Here is a 20,862-nt window from a genome sequence, read left to right as displayed (position 1 = left end):
ATACATTCATGTGACATAACTATGACAACGTACCACGGTTGATGCAGCGTGTAAAAAACCTTGGAGCTATCGACGAAGTGTATTGTATTAGTTCATGAAAAGTCATTGAACCAACCAGTTAGACTACTTAAAATGATGACGAAGAACGTTGTTAAGTACATCTTTTCTTCCTTAAGGCTATTTTAGCCCAATTTCATCAAAAGTCTTTGAAAATGATTAGTAGAGTTAAGTGTAACGTCGTCTGTGATATTAATTGTTGGAACCCTGCAATAATTAGGTATTCCATGAAAATAATACGAAGAAGAACCAGCAAACGAATAATGCAAAACAGCAATATTTCCTTAACATGAAAACGGACGTCCATCATGTATATGAATATATATATATATATATATATATATATATATATATATATATATATATATATATATATATATATATATATATATATTTATATATATATATATATATATATATATAATTGTTGAAAACGTATATATATATATGTATATTTATATATATGAAACAACAGTCCAGTTTATGACAATATATTCTGTATTTTCAATAGTAGAATTTCGCAAAGGGTGCATTGATATGGAAATATAAATACATATCAGGTAATTCGGTAAGTCTTCTTAAAAAGTAATCTTGACTGAAGTAACAGACAAAGATTTATTTCAAACCCTAATCAACATATATGTGCATTGAAAAATATCTGAAGAACAGAAATATGACCAAACTGACCAAATAAATGGCACATTCATACCATATTTGTATGCAGATCCTATGGTTTTGAAATAGTGTCATATTTATAACTCTAACATTAGTTAAAACAACATATATAACATACGCATTATCCTTTATTCAAATTCTGATGTTCTGCTTTGTTCCTTATTATAGCCATTATAATTTAATAAAAATGTAAATAATATGAAAACCATTCGATTCAGGTTTGCTCAAAGCAATATTATGAGTACTAAAAGAAAAATAGGGGTAACAAAACAGTTTTTAGATTGCTAGGAAAATTGATCTGTTATTAAATAATCAAATTAGTGTGACATTCAACGTTATTGAAATAGAAACTAAAAGTTGAACGATTACATTGGAAAGTACGGTTTGACAGTTACAAAAGAAAACATCACCACGAATGACAATTTAACGCATTTAGAAACACCCACAGCGTTTTGTTTACACAACTATACGAAAACAAAATATTACTGGCATACTTAAGTCCCTAGGGATTTTTTCCAGTCTCCTTGTTATTGCCTGTAAGGTAAATCTTAACGGGACATCTTGGGATATCAAGTGATATCTTTTAAAATGAAAATTCGGTACCCTGACGATAAAGTCATAGCTATATCACATAATCAAGAAAAGGCAAACTACTTTTTACTTGATATCTTTAAGTTATTAGTATTAATCGATATATGAAACAAATTATCCACAGAGCAAGGAAATGTGTAAGACCAAATTTCAAAGACTGTGAGTGTAAATTGGATTGATCTTATCCCGAGTATAATAATTGGCAAGCTTTGCTAAAAGTCTCATAATTTAGTGACGAAAACCTCACATTCTTACGAGAAGAGTATGATTACATTACCTCAATCAATTATATCGGTACACCTCTGATAGTTTTGATTTAAGATGCAGTCTAAAGTGAAATAAGCCAATCAATGAAATACCATAGCAAAATACAAACAAAGAAACCAACAAAGAGCAACGCAAAGGGGAAACAAAATAAAACAAAGAAAAAAACATACTGCATTATTAATACATTCTTGCTTTTAAATACTCCAAGATGCAAATTTTCTTCTTGTTTGTAAGATAGTATCAAGTTAGTATTGAGAACAACTTCTCCCCTGATATTTTTATATAGGCAAACTAGGCTAAATATATCCTCTTTGAAATTGTGGTAGGTATAGATTCCAAGTATATAGACATTTATGTTGTAAATTATATTTCAACTTTGCAACCGATTCACACAGAGATTACAGTAACTATACTATAAATCTAACAGTTTTGTACCACAGTAAAAATCTGGATCGTGCCGATAAATCTGATACATCGATAGCATGTACTATTAGGATTACAGTAAGAACGGAGGATATGTGTAATCCCAAAAAATGCTCAAGCTGGATTTGTTGGGATAAAACATATCATCAGTTTTTTACTGTAATCCTAGTAGCACCTGCTACCGATTTATAGCATGATCCAGTTTTTAATGTGGTAAATTTTGTTTTTTAAGATTTACTGTATAGTTACTCTGTTCGCAGTGTAAAATTTGCAACTTTTATTTATACAAACGCAAGCAACTGCTTGAAAAAAAAATTATACGACATAACGGGGTCACGGGTTGGTCACATGTTTCGCGTTTCATTATTTGCAATTCAAGAAAGAGCTTTTTAACAAGTATTTATTTTACATTAAATTGAAAGAAAATGTTTTAATAGTAATGTATCTTGCACTATATAAACACGAATGATTCCAGTGATTACATTTAAAGGTCTCTCATCTAAAGAAAACAAACGTTCCAGTCAATTAGTTTGAGTGCCTTTCACTTACATATTTTATGATATATTATGTTCAAGATACGCTAAAAGCATGCTATGATCATAACCACTTACCATTGTATCGCCGTAAACAAATTTTAAAACATTACAACCTTTTAAAGCCAATTCGTGGAAATTGGAATTTGCAGACAGCCTTTAGGATTTCAAAAGACCAAAGGTCGATAATTTCACTGCTTAATTTGAAAGGACTAAATCTCTCCTAAGTAATATTTTGAAATATGGAAGTAAATTAAATATTATCGTCACACGTTCACAAGAATATAAGTAATATGTAGGATATAATGTCAAAGAAAGCCAATCAATATCACCGAAAAAAAAAAATGAGTGTAATTTTGTCGAGTATACTTTCTAGGACACACCTTTTCGATGAAGTGTGTATATGTGTATGAAGGGAAAGTAATAATGTGCTTCAAAATGTCTTTATAACATGAAATGGACATGATCAATTGGAGTTATGAGATGGTTTCATCTCATTAACGCTGCCTCGCATTTATTATTCACCAACATTTCGCTTCATGTCTGCATATTTTGTATGAACGCATTCTGTCGTGAACGATGATCAATAACATCTTAGTCATGAGTTACATACATGAGCGGTATTATATGATTATATGAACTCTTGCATCTCAAAATATGGTGGGCTGAAACCTTAGCTTTGCCAAATTATCCAGATGGAGAAATATTTACATTCAAGAAACAATACGTACGTCAGTATACATTTATAGAAAATTACAAATCTTCAAATTTTCACACAGCTATTTATTTACACAACAAACATGTTATAGTCTATATCATGCTGGGCGGAGGGGCCGGGGAAGGGGGGAGGTGGTGGGGTGGGATGGGTTTTGGGCATGCGCTGTACATTTAAACATATTAAAAGACGCTAGTCATGTAGTACATTGAGGGTACATTATGCAGAAGGTTAGTACCTAGCTCATTAATTCCCAAACCAGGTAGCTATAAGCTAAGTTTGAAAATTTGCAGATGATGTTGTAATTCTAAATTCGGTAGCTTACGTACTTTTTCGTTAATTTTTTTTTATATATATAGGTGCCCTCTTTTGGAATGTGGCATAAACAGCAATTGAATGCATTCACATTTTTCAACTTCACTTGATAGTTTTGATAACTTATTGGAGCTGATTGTAATTTCCACCAAGGCAAAGTAATTGCGTTATTGTATTTCAAACTTTCATTGTAAACAAATGTCTACGTAACCGATGAAATATGCCACGAACTGTATGCATGTATTTATATATATTTGTAAATATATATATATATTTGTAAATATATATATATATATGTAGATATATATATATATATTTATATATATATATATATATATATGTATGAATTTGACATTTATAATGGAATAAACTTTAACTGCCCACTACTTTTTCCACAGATATGCCGTGCATCTCAACAACCAACAGAAAGACTAATTGACTGAAACTTGTAATTACTATAATAAACTAAATGCGCTTTGCTATATATTAATCATTGCTGTGGTATAATTGCCTTCTTGTAAGCTACCGTTTACCCGTTGTAGGGGTCTAATTAACTCTTAAAGTATTTCAAACTTGGCTGCCATTTTGTACCCTTTCGAGTTCATTAAGCTGATTTATCGCTCAAAGCGAGCGTGACTTCACTGTTACGCTTATCTGCTAGCTGAGTAATTACAGGAGGATTATCTAGCTTTGAATTAATCAATGAAGATCATTATGATACTTTCGACAACGATAACACTCGTGATAAAAGGGGTACATAATTTACAAGTGAAATATAAAGATAAATGAAATGTAAGTAGTATAGATTAGATCGGTCGATGAATTCTTTCTTTTGAGAAATATTAATTTTAGGAATACTCGGAGATATTTTGCAATCCAAATGTATACATTCTTGTGCCGGGAGAGCCTTGGATCACTATACATTTGCCAGGGGGCAAACATAATGAAGAATATAAATTCAAAGGGACGTTGCATGATAGGGATTTCGAATCCATTGTTCTATTAAACACGTCAGAAAATTCATCTAAGTGTGCAATGAGCTCTTGGATGTGAAAGTGCGAAAGATCGATCGTATGTCATTCTTGTCGAAACCTTGAAGCATCATTCCTCTTAACCAAGGTTGTTTATTAACATCTAGGCCTAATATGTTCCAGTTGAATTATTGTAACAGGCTTAAAGAAGTACCACGAAAATCCAACCATATAACTATAAAGGTCAGAAAATGAAACTCAAATAAACGCACTCCATCCAACCCCCTCCCCCACAACGAAAATTGCAACACCCATCCATCACCCTCACAACAAACATAAACAATCTTTCCATTCGCATGTTTGCAACGTTCCTAATTGTGATTATATTTTATATTATTGATTAATTATTAAACATAAACCAGACTTGTAAGATTCTATTATAACCGTCTCTTTAAAATCAAAAGTTAATGAAATTGGAAAAGTCCTGTAAACAATAATAAACCAACCAGATAATATCAAATATTTGCTCAGCTACGAGAGGGATAGCTCCATTCAGCGAAGCCTTAGTCAATGAGTATATAAAGCTTAATGAATATGGGGTGAAATTGGTCTCGCAGGTGTCAGCTTCTTGTAGACCCTCTTCGTATACTCTCTTACGGGAAATTAGTAAATAAATATGATATAAACCTGATAAAACCTGATTAACATGATTAAACCTGATTAAACCTTATTATGTCGAGGTGTCAGCTTCTTCGTTTACACTCTTAGGGGAAGTTAATAAAAGAATATGATATAAACCTGATTAACCTGATTAAACCTTATTATACCTTATTATGTCGAGGTGTCAGCTTTTTCGTTCACACTCTTAGGGGAAGTTAATAAAAGAATATGATATAAACCTGATTAACCTGATTAAACCTGATTAAACCTTATTATACCTTATTATGTCGAGGTGTCAGCTTTTTCGTTTACACTCTTACTGGAAGTTAATAAAAGAATATGATATAAACCTTAATTATGTCAATGCGTATGTTGTACCAAAATGGAATAAGAAATCTTGAAGTTAATGAGCTACAGTTTTGATGATTTTCATTTATTATAATTACATAAATAACTTCGCCAAAGTCTTCAATTCAATAAGATCATAAATGGCCTTTATCAAATACTATATTGTGCGAACGAATGTTAAAGATCAACGCAGGAAAAACATTTAATTGATACCATGCAACGTTTTTTTATGGAGTAACTTATCTGGGAAAAGAAACCGGTGAGCCGAATTGAGGACGATACACTATTGAATTACAAACTTTTCTAAATGAAATTTCATAGACGTATGAAATTATTTTTTTTGTCTGCTCTTTCCCCACAGATCAAAACTGAAAATGTCTTACTTTTTACACAATTTCAGACATCTATTGACACTAAAGCTATATAGGTTTAAACAACGAGCATACTCTAAAGAAATATCATATATACAACCATTACTTCGTGCAAGATTAGATTTCCTCAACCCCGCAAATACCGACCGTTAAAGTTCCTAAGGGAAGATTCATTTTCAATATTAAGGTTATCTACACTCCATTAGTACCGCAAGAGATGATTGGTTGATTCCCACAGGGGTATGCCAAATCTAATATAAGAGATTAACGAGACCACATTGTTCAAGGATCTTTTGCACTTAGAAGTGTTCATGTAATGCTCATGTTATGGAAGTCTCATATGGCAGTGTGGTGGTTTCATTTCGCGAATCGCAATCATATACTCAGCCATAATCTATTTTTGGTAGCATTAGTAAATGGTATTGCTTAATGGAATACAATCAAATGCTATATGTCATTTAATTTGAAGAAAAAAAAATCATTTTGTATAGCAGAGAAATGAAAGGTGGAATATGGCGGGTTGTGAGAACAGTTGTTAAACATAATGAACAGACAATTTCTGAATTTATAAGCAATAAAATACCATATTACAACAAGTCGAAGAAATTGGGTTATACTAACGTAGATTAAATTCGGACAATTTTCATACATGCCTTTAAATATCACTTATATAGTCTCCATGAATTATGAGACCTCTAATTTACAGTTGTACATAGCTATCGCAGAAGACTAAGTCCTTTTTTGTTGGTATGAATTTAGATTTTAGGAGCTTGCTACATTTGGTAAGTCAAATTCCCTGCCACCAATTAAACCAAGTTGCCACTAGATTTACAACAAATATTTAGTTTACCTAATAGATGATATGTCTTGTCTAAATATTGGCAATTAAAATAGTTTTACTTAAACATCAGCACTTAGATTAAGCCTATAGAGTGCTGCCATGGTAAAAGATTTGCCTCCATATACATGCATTGTCCAATTTTGTGGAATGAGCTAACGGTGTAACTAGTAAGAGGATTTGGCAAATGGACACTGCCTTTATAAAATGAAGGCTCGCAGCGTTCGCGTAAAGTAATGGAATCAAGTAGTACTTGCGCGTGATTGGTGGTACTGTGAAGTGTTTTGATGGGGGGGGGGGGGGGGGAAATGGGTAAAAGAAGAAAATGTGGTAAAGTGAATGGAAGTTAATGATCTGTAGTGGTTTTTAAATGCCTTTCAATCTGTCGAGTTTTTTTTTTCATTTCTGTAAGTTTGTCATTTCAAATTCTGTAGAATGATGACAAAACCTTTAAATAATATTAAGATACATCCGCTAGTGTTCCTAAGCAGTAGCGACAAAGGCGTGAAGTTTCAAGCATCATACAAACTCTATAAAAACAAAATATATCAAGAATGGAGTTGATTTTGATTGCAAGTATATAATACTTCTTTAGTACTTGTAGTATTCACTCGATATTTCGCCCTACGTAGTACACGTGCGTAGCAATAGGCAGTCCAGAGGCGGCTCATTGAAGCAAGGCTCACAGTGACCAGTGTCCTCTAAGGGTTGGTTCCGACATTTTGAATCAATGAATAGAATATCAGTCATGTTCTTACATGAATAATTATATATAATCTCTTTTTTTTGTGGTTAACAAATAAACTGCAAGACAACTTCAATAACAAATCAACCATGGCACCCTTTCCTCTAATGTTGCAATTGAGTCAAGTGAAGTTTGGATGAAGTAAAAGTGAAGAGCCTCAGCTCCTGAAAACCCTTAACTGCGCAGCTGCCAAAGTATAGTCTCTGTTGGTAATTAGTGATGGGTACATGTTTTACTGCAGAAACTTGTAAGACAAAGACAAACTACATTGGCGGCTGAATACCCACACAGTACACCATAGCAATACAGTAAGCAAATTAACACACACACACACGCCCTTGTATTACATTTAGACCGAGGACCCTATTGTATTTTCCATTGTTCAAATCCACGTACCCTAACCTTAACAATACCCCATACAATAGAATTCCTCCGAGGACGTGGTGATTCTTTAGAAATCACAACCGAGGACCTGGAATTCTTTTGTTCAAGTCCTCGGTCAGAATACAAAACAAACGCACACCCACACACACAAATCCTCCCAGTAATTTATCATCCTTTTACTGATTGTGTCAACGTCTTGAAGCTTCACGCCTCCCCCACCCAACCCCCTACTCTGAACTGCAAGCGACTGGAAGCATGACGAATTGAAATATACCAAGAGAAACATTCGATTTTACACTCACACTGTATCGAAGATACATGCATAACAAATTCAATTGAGGCATTAATTATTTCTGAAGATCACAATAGTGTCCTAGATAATATAGAAAGTTGAAATACAAGTCAATCACATGCATGCACTTAAATAATAATACACATATATGATCCCAATATGAAGTACTTTCCCAACTAATTACGGATACGATGAGCTTATATCTATCAATGGAAGGGGGAGGGGAACGAAGGTTAGAAATAGAGTCAGGTAAACACAAATTCTAGCCCAAATAATTTGCAGTTTTCGAGAGTATTTTAAGTGAAATTTACGTGTAGTCGAATAAAAAGAAAAGAATTTTGGGTAAAATGGCGTGCATTGCATGCATGGGGTGTTAGTGGAGGTGTTAGTTGATTATTGACAACGTGCCTATTTGTACCAACTGAAGTAATATTGAAGCAAACAGGTTTGAGGCCATACACAATGTGTGAGGTGGAAGCAACCTGTTTCTTGTTTTTGTTTGTTTGCGATATTTTCACTGCATTGCGTTGACATTGGATTAAAAAAAATCTTGAACTTCAGGTAAGCAAAAATTAAGGTTAAATGGTTGCCAGTAACTATGGTGTCTTCTTATTGATATGCATCGCAACGTAAATTGATTTTGTAAATTTTGAAGAAAAATATACTACACGTCAGTGAATGAAGAGCTTAACAATTTTTCCGTACAAACCTTCTTCTTGATTTTACGAGACCCATAAATATATTTGCAAGTATAGCTCCATAAGAAAAGTAAAATGAGTAAACTATCATACCATAATATCATCAAGAATGCTTGGGACGCCCCCACCCCCACCCGCCAAAAAAAAAGGAGAGAAAGATGCTATTTGTAAAATAGTTGGCCATACCTCCACTGCGTCAGACATATCACTTTCACAAGCGATGTGTAGGGCTGACATTCCGTGAACGTTACAGCGATTGGCCTTTGCTCTGTGCTGGAGTAAGACATCAATAGACTCGCATTTATTCTTTTCCGCTGCCCACTGAAGAGATGTATTCCCATTCTTATCCGTTTCTTCGACATCTGATTGAAAAAATATAGGTAATAGTAAACACTGTAATGGATATAAACGGCAAGATCACATACAGCAGTTTTAACATTAATTTGACACCCAGCTGGGACATTTTTTTCTATATGGTAGTGTCATGTCTCGCTTCAGAGTGTTATTAGTTATAATAATTTCTTTCATGCGTAAACAAGAAGAAGAAAAAAAGGTTACGATTATTAATGAAAATGTAAAAGAAAGGAAGACTACGTGACAGAGTGCATGGTTACATTAACATGTATACTGAATATGGAATATCGTTCTTCGGACAGGGCGGGTGCGGAGGGAGAGGGGTGGTTACATTAACAGCTTGGTATTTCGTTCTTCGATACCTAAGTTTTCAAGCGATTATAGATAAACTGTATGAAATATGCAAAATCAGAAATTATATTAAGCTTCAAGATACTAATTTAAAGTTTGATTGGTGATGTACTGGTCATCATGCCCTTACTTTCATCCGTCACGGGAATCAGGCAATAATTGTTACAGAGAACTAACTACCAATTAGAGTCCAGAAGACCGTGAAACACTGATAGTTGAAGATGCTGTTCTGGATCTGGTTAAATTAATAACATGCGTAGATCATTGTAACTCAAGGCTCTATCAGGTGTGTCGGGCAAGCCTTCTGATTTCTCGTGAAATATATTACCGCACACTTGTAGACCTGTATAATCTAATAGTTCATAGCGTTTGCATTGTAACATTTTCTCGTCATAAACACATCACTTGAACGAAAACTGTATTGTTAGAATGGTTGCGTAAATGCCACTATATGTATAAACTATTAAGAAAGCTAATATTATTTCCAAAGTAAGCAAAGTCTGTATTTTATATTATCTACCAAAGTACCATATCAGATGTCCAAAAAAACATACAACCCTCATGGTTCAATATTTATCAGGCCCTTCGTGTATTTTAGTGGTAAGTTAATTGATCCTTGCAGATGAGAGGAAAACAATTAAAGGCTACTTATGGAGAATTACGCTCGTAACTTGAGTACATCGATCGTATACCTTAAAAGACTATTCAGAAGGCTGAAGTTGTTTGCATAACACACATACTGTAAACTTTCTGAAGCTTTAGTCAAAACCACATCCTAGCAAATGAAGATACGTCTTTGTTTTAAACTTGGTAATTATCGTGTAAACACATCTGGCAACGGCAGAGTGAATGACGTCATCACAGTAATTCAATATATATATATATATATATATATATATATATATATATATATATTTAGATATATTTAGATATATTTAGATATATTTAGATATATATATATATATTTAGATATATTTAGATATATATAAATAGTTTCTGAGATGCATGTACAAAAAGCATTTGGTCGGCTTAGAAATTTTCACCCAACATGTAAAGATATTTAAAATGTCCCAAAAATTAACATAATCAACTGTCTGTTTGTCAAAGATACAACTCTACCCGCAGCATTAGCTAACATTTCTTGTATAGACATACGTAAAATGATCTGTTCATAGTAAATTTAATTTCAATAACAAATCATCAACCCATGAACGTTCCAAGAAACATCTTCTTAGCGCTATTATAGCTCTTAGAGCCTCTTAGAGCTTTGCAACTTAAACATGCTGGTATTAGACCTTCGACATTTCATGATTGTAATGAAATATTCTAAATCATTCATTCAAACAATGCAGTCACTACTTCCACATGCACGCAACACACACACACACACACATATATATATATATATATATATATATACACACACACACATTTATATATACATATACTTATTAGCATAAACCTTCGTTTATAGTCTATACGCGTCAGATTGCACCATGCATTTGAAGTCTTTGCCAGGGGAGGACCCCAAATAACCCATCCACCTCATGGATTGTGCTTCAACGATCCCGGCACCATTTCCTTTCTTTCTAAACTCCTTGATCCGTATTGACATTAAACATTACTTTAAGACAATTCCTACAGTATACTTTATTGGCAGTATAGTATAACTAATCAAAGTGTTAATGATGGCTGTTTATCTCATAGAAGTCGCGTGAGTAATACTTTGAGGTGAACTGTACATTCCGTAGTATATCCATAGTATTACAGAAGTATATTAATAGTAACATGATATACTGTTAATGAAATTACAGTTTCTAATGGAACATTTGTTAACGTTCATTTTTCTTTCAGATATTTAATTAACATCACAGCATATCATTTTTATTACTCGTAAATAACGAATAAATGAAATTGTTTGTACATGCAAAGTAGTTAAAAATCAAAGAAACATATTTGTAAACACTATATATATATATATGTCAGGATAATCGTGTGATTCAAACACAAGAACATTTCTTCCTTTTTAGTAAGGTATTAAGATTGACAATGTCAGCCTATCGTGTTATCAATATATCAATGTGAATCATCACCTAACAAAGACGTTTCTCCGAAAATGGATAAATTTATATATTCCGGAGCGTTTTTTCTTTTATTTTTGCATCCAAAGCTCACAGATTCCCATAGATTAATTATATTGTTTACGAATCTCAATGGCTGTCTTCTTCGAAATGGTCAAACAATCCTCGCGCTATTATTCACGTACAGTAATGGTCCTTAATGGATTTCGTTGGCAATCAAAACCACGAAATTGTCTTCATCGTCATTACGTTAAGGTCAGTGAGCACATTTACTGTTGAAGTTAAATGAACAATTCGCCGACCACCCTCTTCAAAATTGATTAAACCGATTAACTTGGCTTTGATTATACAAAAGGCGTCAAATATCTTAGTGATTTGTATTCCAATTGAACAGCTTATGCTATTACACATGGTAGTTGTTTCGTAGTTAAGGACAAAATCCCACAGAAGAATAAGATTAAGAAAAAGCATCTGAATATCAACAGCACTGTAGTATGTTATATCAGAACGTTGATGTAAAATACATTATCGGGGGCCTATAATGCATGTGCTCTATCTATTTGTAGACATTTGTCGGGCAGCAACCCATCTGGCTCTATAACGATTGAGATATCACGCTTACATATTTCTAGAGATCGACACCAAGCACGTTTTGTCTAACCAGTATATGATGTCGTTGTATATTAGAACGGCCTCCCATACATCAGAAACTCTAGATGTTCAGCTTGACAGCGAGGAATGAATGATTTAAAAAACGAAAAAAAAAATGGAGAAAGGGGTAGCTATGGAGTAGAATGTTCATCTTTTGAAAACTAGTTCAGGTGATTGATATAATCATATGTCATTTTTACAACGAATTACAAATTAACTAAAGGTAGTTAACTATCATGTCATAACATGAGATAATTAAAATAACTGCATTGCATAAGGGGAAGTAACCGCTTATTTCAGCGTCACGTTTGAAAGACCATGTATGCATTATCAGTGGTACATTTTCGTAAAAGAAATATCCCTTTTTTCGACTGTAAAATAATTAATTATTTTACAGCCGAAATATATACACATATATATATATATATAAATAAATAAATATATATATATATATATATAAATAAATAAATATATATATATATGTATATATAGTGTATATATATATATAGTGTATATATATATATATAGTGTATATATATATATATATATATACAAATATATATTGCTGGAATAAATATCACAACAATTGTTTTAATATTCGTTAATGTTGGATATAATTGTAACATAGAAAAACGAAAACTATTTTCAACGAGTTAACACATTAAAACACGCACCAACTTCACCAAGTAATGTACATAGTCGTCTTTGAACCTTACACGATTATATGATGTTGTTATTTCCCGAGTTTTAATACCAATGCCAGCGGATGGCACTATTTTTGAACAACTGCAGTTACTCCAAAGGGTTCTCATGGAAAGGTGTGCTACTACTTACTCGAGTGAATCTGGTATATAGGAAGATGGGTGGGTAGTGGTGAATTTTATAATGCTTATTAACAACATAAACCATCGCTTGCGTATAATATACATAACCCACATCCCTTTATTAATACGCATACATATTTAATCACACAACATTCTCAAGATGTCATTTCTTGCGTACGTGTCACGTTGCACGTGTCACATGTCACCATCTGGTATCAAAATGATTAATCTTTTAATACTTCCTTCTTCTAACGTTATGGGGCATGTTCATTATGATTGGTTGTATCAGATAAAACAGAGAAAAAGAGTCACATGAAACTCCGGATTTTTCTCTCTCTACATTAGTCTAGAAATGCAGGGACTCCAGGTGTTTTAGATTGTGTTATAAAAATCCTGGAAATCCTGGAAACGATTATGGAAGACGTCTGTTACCATTGACGTAACGTTTGGTAAATAAATCTAAATGCCGCGTGCCATCCATATACGATAGAAGACAGGTGGGTCCTGTTTGATTCCAAATAGTGAATTAAACTTTGATGATAAATCCGGACATTTCTATAGGACAGATTTAATTAAAGAAAACCAAACTCCTCTAAGCATTTCTCCATGCATGCAATAAACGATCACTGAGCTATAGTAGTGAAATGTGCAAGAAACATCTGTTAATATCATAATATATACGTATGGAAAAAGAAGTAATAATATTAATACAATGAAATGAAGTCAGAAAAGACGTACGTTGTTTATTAGGTTACACAAATCGAAAATCGACATTTAGGGTAAGTAAAGTTAGACACTTTAACCATATGTTATATGTGTAGTTCTGTGGGACAATGAATACTAACAATGATGATTAAATCCACGTGTTTCAATGTGTTTCGATTTGTAACGTAAGATGTTGTCGCAAATGATACGCATGGGAACTGTAGTAAAACACTATTAAACATTTTATGTAAGATTTGGCCATGGATACGCCTACCGTTTGTATCGTGTCTTGTCTTGACTTTATTAATTATATTCAATATATGATGTAATAGTGATGATACGTATAAGTAGAACAACCCTGTTTAGACGCTTTACAAACTGAAGTGCGCATGATCAGAGTCGCATCCGTTATGATAGCGTACATCACCTTCACTATAGTGTTGCGTCGTTTACATTACGGTTACTTATACTGGCGGTGAGTATGGGTTTAATCACGTGACTAATTGAAAGTCGTTTGAAAGCTACTTATTATCTTAAGAGTTTGCCTGACATGAGACTCAAAACTAACTTAAACACATATTAGACCTTTGATGATACTGTGATAGGTTGCGTTGCAATGCTACTTTGAATGTAAACTTTGAAGAATGGAAGTTCGGTAACCCAAAATGACCGTGTAACTTACAGTTTACCACTGAGAACTCCGTGTTAGATCCATACAATCAACACGGAGTTTAATAGGACAATATCAGACTTTTGCAATTTGACATCATAACATATTTACACTGCATAATGTCACGGACGAATTATGCTTGGCAGCCTTCTTGTTGAAATGAAATTTCTAAAACAAAAAACAACAACAAAAACATCAACATTGAACTGTTTACAATTTGGACTGATCTGAGGGCCGACTTGGTTTAAGTTGTTACGTGACTGAAGTAATCATTAATGTTGTACATTGCCAGCTTACGTACATGTTATTTGGAAATCAGTTTATAAAATCCATTAAAATTCCGAGTATCTCTTGTATATTTGTACGCATACCGTCTTCATGGCGCTCAAACTGTAGAACTCTATATGGATATATTAATATTCACGATGTTGCTCTTTAAACTCACCATTTTTTGCTATACTGTAGTGTCATGTCCCGCTGCGGAGCACTCGTTTTGTCAGTACGAGCAGTATGAATATCATGTTTCTATCAGATCAAAGTTAAGAACTGTTTGTACTGTCAATAGCAGTGCTTAAGAGCATGATATTGGAGTACAGTTGAGAGAGTTATTAACATGTTAGGAAATTGTCCCAACTGGCTGTTTAAACCTAGATGTTCATACTGTGTAACTGACACGTAAAACGTGTTACGTGTCATCGTGCGTATACCGCGTTTACAGGAGTAACATAAACATTCATATGTCGACTTATATTTCAGGATGTGGATTATATATCATTCTGGATGACATTATTAGCTGCTCATTTCGCTGATTGCTGGATGTAAGGCGAATATTATCTGATAGCATTTAGCTCTTATTCAGGGTAAACGACTGTCAAGTGAATTCATCCATTGGTCGTTAGCATGTAATGGTAACCATAAAGTTAATGGATTTAAGCTTTTGTTAGCAGGTTTAAACAAAAAACTGTTTATGATACATATCATTCGATGCATTAGATTTTTAGTGATAACAAACTAATTACAACATTTCCTGCTTTGCAGTCGTTCTTCTCCACCTTAATTATCTTAATGAATCGTTGAGACAAAGAAAATAACTGTGTGTGTGCAAATTAATCAGTTCTATGTGGTAAATATAGTACCCAGTTTAGGCTGTTTTTCTAAGAGGTGTCCAGAACGCGGCGACTATGACCACATATGCATTAACGCCACATAACAAGTATATTAGATTAAAGTCGAATGTTCTAAATGCCTTAATTTTTGGTTGTTGTTAAATAGATTTAATTATTTTGGGTCACAGATTTGGGTTGCAGTGTAACTTAATTTAAACGTCGGCGGGGCCATGGTAAACACAGGGGAAACATGCCCTCTCAATTTTGAAAGATGTACAAGAAAATGTCCCTTTTCTTAGATTAGAAGTACCCAATTTGTTATTACTGAAGTGTTCAGGGTGGGGCGCATGAGGGCAAATTCACCCCACGCATTTTCCATCCCCCCCCCGCCCCAGTCTCCACCAATCAGATCTGCTGCTTATCCAAAATATACAGAACTATGCTAGACATTTGTATTAGAAAAAGCTTCCAATGCAAAGCATTAATGTGAAAAATTGTCAAATGATAGCACCATCTTGCGTCTAAGTCACTTTATTTGTAGAGATATTCACAAGGGGGGGGGGGACCCCTCCCCTTATACCACTGCCCCATATCAGTGTTATAATTTGGATCCCCAAAATAGCCCTTGTCCCCTAGTTGGCCCCTCCCCAGATTGCATTGGCTGGTGCCGCCACTGAGTGTCGTTTGTTGTTAATGTTTTCTTGTAAATAACACTCTAAAAGTGCCCATTTGACCCCCTCACCCCCTCCCTAAAAGAAAAATCCACCAATCTCAGTAAAATCCTTAATCACAATCGCATTTGCGAACGTCAGAAGATTCACTTCCTTGAGTGTTTTTGAGGTAATTTTGTGATGGATTATCTGCCCCTATCGGTTCTTCGCCATGCTACGTCCCAGATTCATCCATCTTGAGCCATCCTTGTATAGCTTTACATATTCTGGTCCATATAACTGACCGATTTAATGATTTAACGCAAGACCTGAAAGGATATAATGTTTTTCGACGCCCTTGATAGAATTAATCAACATCACCTACGTCAAAACCAATTCTTTCCCCCTAACTCCCATCTCCCAATCATATTCCGGAAATAGTCCTAACCGATGCGTATTGCTCCCAAAATTTTGTTATTCTGCCACAGAGAATAGCGCGAGAGTGGATTTGCCAATGGACTTCGCTTCGAGACTTAGGAAATAAGGCCTTGAACGTTTCCTCGTCTCTGTAGCATCTATACTGCCTATGATTGATTGGCAGATATTCTGATATGTCTGTCCCCGTTTGCTCCTTAAGCTAGCAACCAAACAGATAAGGGTAGTGCTTCTTTTCAATTAATTTTCATTATACAATGGAATGAGTTTATACAAACAAATTTGCGGATCTAAGTTTAAGTATATGCAAACCGATGGACAGATGGAAGATAATCCGTGCAAATGTAGGAAACTTGGCGATTTAATTTCGCTACAAATGTTTCTCCTCCCTTAACGACAAACCATACATTATTTAATAGGATATAGTGTGACATTATTCCGGTATGGTATTAATATGTTACGTCATTTATGTAACAGACCAAAGCGACACTGTCAAATTGATGGATCCTAAGTCTCTGTTGGAGGGAAACATTAAAACGTATCAACAAAAACAAGTATATTTTTCATATTTATGTCACATTCCTTGGTCACGCTAGATAAGCTTCTTAATTGACATTCACAGATCAGCTTATGGAGGTGTTAACTTTCTTCAATGCTATCCCCGAGGGAATTGTGTCGAGGCTGAGCGGATTCAATTTTTTGGCAAATAAGGAGACGTCAAAAGCCACGGGGCAAATCGAGCGTGACAATAAAATAAACGTAACCTAGAAATTCTAGAATCTCTAGTGAACGTAATAAACTGAATGTTTAAGGTTTTGTCTGTGTGTTTACATTAATATTGTCCTGCGTAGGAAATCACTGAGGTACTTTCGATCTTCGAACAGAAGTGAAGGTCACGGGTTTTCTGTTGTATCACACAACATAAGGATGAATTACATGTTCGAACTTGTTCGAAGTATAATTTCTTAAGTCAAACCTCCATTACATAACAATCCGCCCGACACCATATTATAAATGGAAACCAGTATATATATATTACAAAATACAAAACTGTACCCTACCTGTTCCCTTTTCGAGGATGAATCTCAAAATTTCCACATTCCCTCCACCAGCTGCATGGTGGATAGCCAGCGCCCCATTGACGTCACGAAAACTCAGTCGCTTGTTATCTTTGTCGTAAAGTCGTTTGAACTCCTGAAAAGACCCGCTCGCAGCGACCTGTGTAATATGCAAATGAGACAAGAGCCTTGAACATTCGCAGCGGAATGTTATTCAAAGAGGCCGCAACTCAACTCAAAAGACAAAAATATGTAACCCTCAGGGGTACGAAACACCTGTGAATGATATATGGCGGGCAATAGAAGATCCATAAAGCAAGTAGTATGTATCCGATAAATATATATTAGTTATGAAACTACCGGTACTACTTTATTATGCGTGTTTTTCTAGTGTATGTTCATCTAGGCATTTTGATTAAGACAGTGTATATCCTATTTATCTGTTCTGTTTTCGGGAGATGCGAGAATACTGTGATATGAATCAGCGTTAGCAGATTTGGGTACGGAAGTATATAATAGGGTGAATTTCTGCATTAAACAAAACAGCGTTTTTCGTGTTATTTCTCTCTTATGGTTTCATCCGTATGTTTTCTTCTATATTTTAAGTAATAGTGTTAATAACATGGTAGCGCAATGTTTATAAAATACCGTAACTTTAAACGAATGAAATTCGAGAAAACAGTGTATGTTTCAAGCTAGATTTAAACTTTTATAGCAAGTATACTTTAATGTTACAGTTCTATTAACATGAAAATGATGTCTGACGTCTTGTCAATGACAATGTTTGGAATGGATGTTGTCACACTATACTACAAACATATGCCGCGCAGTGTTATGGAACTTTCCGTATATCAGTTTACACAACAACATCCAATGCTATGCGGATAATAGTGTTTTATAACACTAGGCTACATTAATATATGTACAACGAAAATTCGTTCTATTAATTCACCATAGTTACCAGTTTAGTGCTCCCGGTATTACGCATATGATTGGCCCGTTTTCTGTTATTCATGCAATTTCATTAATTATGTGGTCGAAGTACACCTGAGGACTAGCATTGCTTATTTATACGTAGAACAGTTATTTTTTTTATACGTAAACATTTTTTTGTATTCGTAAACATTGCTTATTTATTTGTCAGCAATATATTGCTACCAAATAGGCTATAGAAAGTCAAATATTGGTCAGATATATTACAACTTCAACAAATGTTAAAAGAAGAATCCATAAAAATCACATCGGCAGGCCTAATACTGATAACTCCCACGATGATACTAAGGACCTATACATTTACAAGAGCTGTAGACGGTATTGACTTTGCAATGATTCAACCAATGGACGTTTTAACTTTGGTTAAAATTCTTTTGTTTTGCAAAAATTTACAATCCATTACCAATCGCGATCTGAAAAGATGTGTATTTTGTAATTTATGTATCAGCATGTGGGTCGTTACGATGAACTTCCTTTGATTGATGAGTTAAAGCCTTTACTGTCGTTATATAAAACTGACCACGTTTATTGTAATTCAGAATCGTCTCACATATGCTCATAATATATATTAGCCTATACAGTTTCGTTGTCGTTCGAAAAATATTATAGCAAGGCATCCGGTATCTGTCGTCTGTCAAAAACCTCTTAAAACTTCATTATTATGAATGGACAATGACTTAACTGTAATAAAATACCTTCATAATACTGTCAGACTTTTACCAAGGGTAAATATACCGCGTCTGATATAAGCTTAAAATTAGTTTTTGTAAGCGCAATTCGGTGTCTATGAGATAATAAAAGAAATTAATGGGTTGAAGTGTCATGTGTTAATGAGCATATAAATGAGGATATAAAAATATGATACAGTGCCAACGATGAAGGTCGGTCATATGGGAATTCAATGATGAACATTGATTTGCTGTAGCTGCAGTGAACCTGTGTTATAACATATAGATGTCAACTGACTTAAGAATGATTTTATTGATTACGTAGGGTGTTGCCAATGTTTAAAAATACTGAGTAAATGCAGACGGACCGAATAACTTGTTCAACATCTGTGTAAAATACCGTGGTGAATATGTAAATTTCGCAGACACCAACAAAAGTCTGACAACAAAAGTCTGGCAGTGCCTTAGAAACATGGTCGTTACATGTGTTACATGTGTAACATGTGTTACTATACAATGTATTCGGTATACTGTACATATGACACCGAATTACTTTATATCCAGTATATGTCTGTCGGTTGCAGATATGATAAACAAAATCTGATGTCTAAGCTAAGATTAAGATATTAAAGTGAACTTAGTAACTGTTAACGCGAAGGAGGTAATGATTTTGACGGGTTCATGGCTACGACTATATGCAGAGTGGATTTGCTCACATTTCTTAACTGTAAGAATGAAATTATTACAATGTATTGTATATTTTGATATGCTTTTCGAAACAACTTGCCCTAAGCTTGCGTTAACTACTGTCGAAGATAATTCATGCATACCTCACAAATATGTCTATTATAGCAGTTTTCCACTGCATATCTGGTACAATAACTATATAATTTGTATATCATAATGAAAAGCACTTACCCTAAGTATGCGGTAAGGACTGTCGAATATGCTGCATACCTCTCCCATATGTAGATTATCGCCGTTCTCTACATGATTTTTACCGTTCTTATTATTATAAAAGTCCCCATCGTCAGCTTCAGTGGGAACTTCACGACCTCTGTGGATTCTGTCATAAAACGTGCTGAACCATTTTGCAGGCATATTTTTTACGGACTGATTCGCAGAATGGAAAACTATATATAAAGGATCTTTTAAGTTGCGAAATCACCGTCAAAAGTAATTGCAATCAAATCTGACGCTGAGGCCTCAATTTTGATTCAATTATTTTCTTTTAAATGATCGATACTGTAACTGATTTCATGGATGGGGTACGATATTTGACTATGATCAGATCACTTCTAACTAGCCGATTAAAACAATTGGATTCCATGAAATGTCAGAGACTGTGAACGTCAATTAATTAAGCATCAAACGCTACTGTACTGCTGTTGTACACAAGTATAACACCAAATTGCTCTCTATTCAGTAAGAAG

General features: G+C 34.2%; 1 protein-coding gene across 1 annotated transcript in view; it reads right to left on the bottom strand.

Annotated features, from left to right (window-relative positions):
- The window catches only part of LOC139974468 (transient receptor potential cation channel subfamily A member 1-like), a 61,487-nt gene extending 40,942 nt beyond the window's left edge, over positions 1-20,545 (bottom strand). Inside the window, exons 1-3 of the mRNA XM_071981643.1 lie at positions 20,348-20,545; positions 17,772-17,928; positions 9,070-9,245 (exon numbers count right to left, since the gene is read on the bottom strand). Of these exons, the coding sequence (XP_071837744.1) occupies positions 9,070-9,245; positions 17,772-17,928; positions 20,348-20,530 (516 nt within the window). The 5' untranslated portion in view covers positions 20,531-20,545. The remainder of the gene's footprint in view (positions 1-9,069; positions 9,246-17,771; positions 17,929-20,347) is intronic.
- Positions 20,546-20,862: the final 317 nt, after the last annotated feature.

The sequence above is a fragment of the Apostichopus japonicus genome, chromosome 9 (assembly GCF_037975245.1).
Source record: "Apostichopus japonicus isolate 1M-3 chromosome 9, ASM3797524v1, whole genome shotgun sequence".
Lineage (NCBI taxonomy): Eukaryota > Metazoa > Echinodermata > Holothuroidea > Aspidochirotida > Stichopodidae > Apostichopus > Apostichopus japonicus.
Note: the sequence above shows the minus strand (reverse complement) of the source record. Positions and strands in the feature narration are given on the sequence as shown.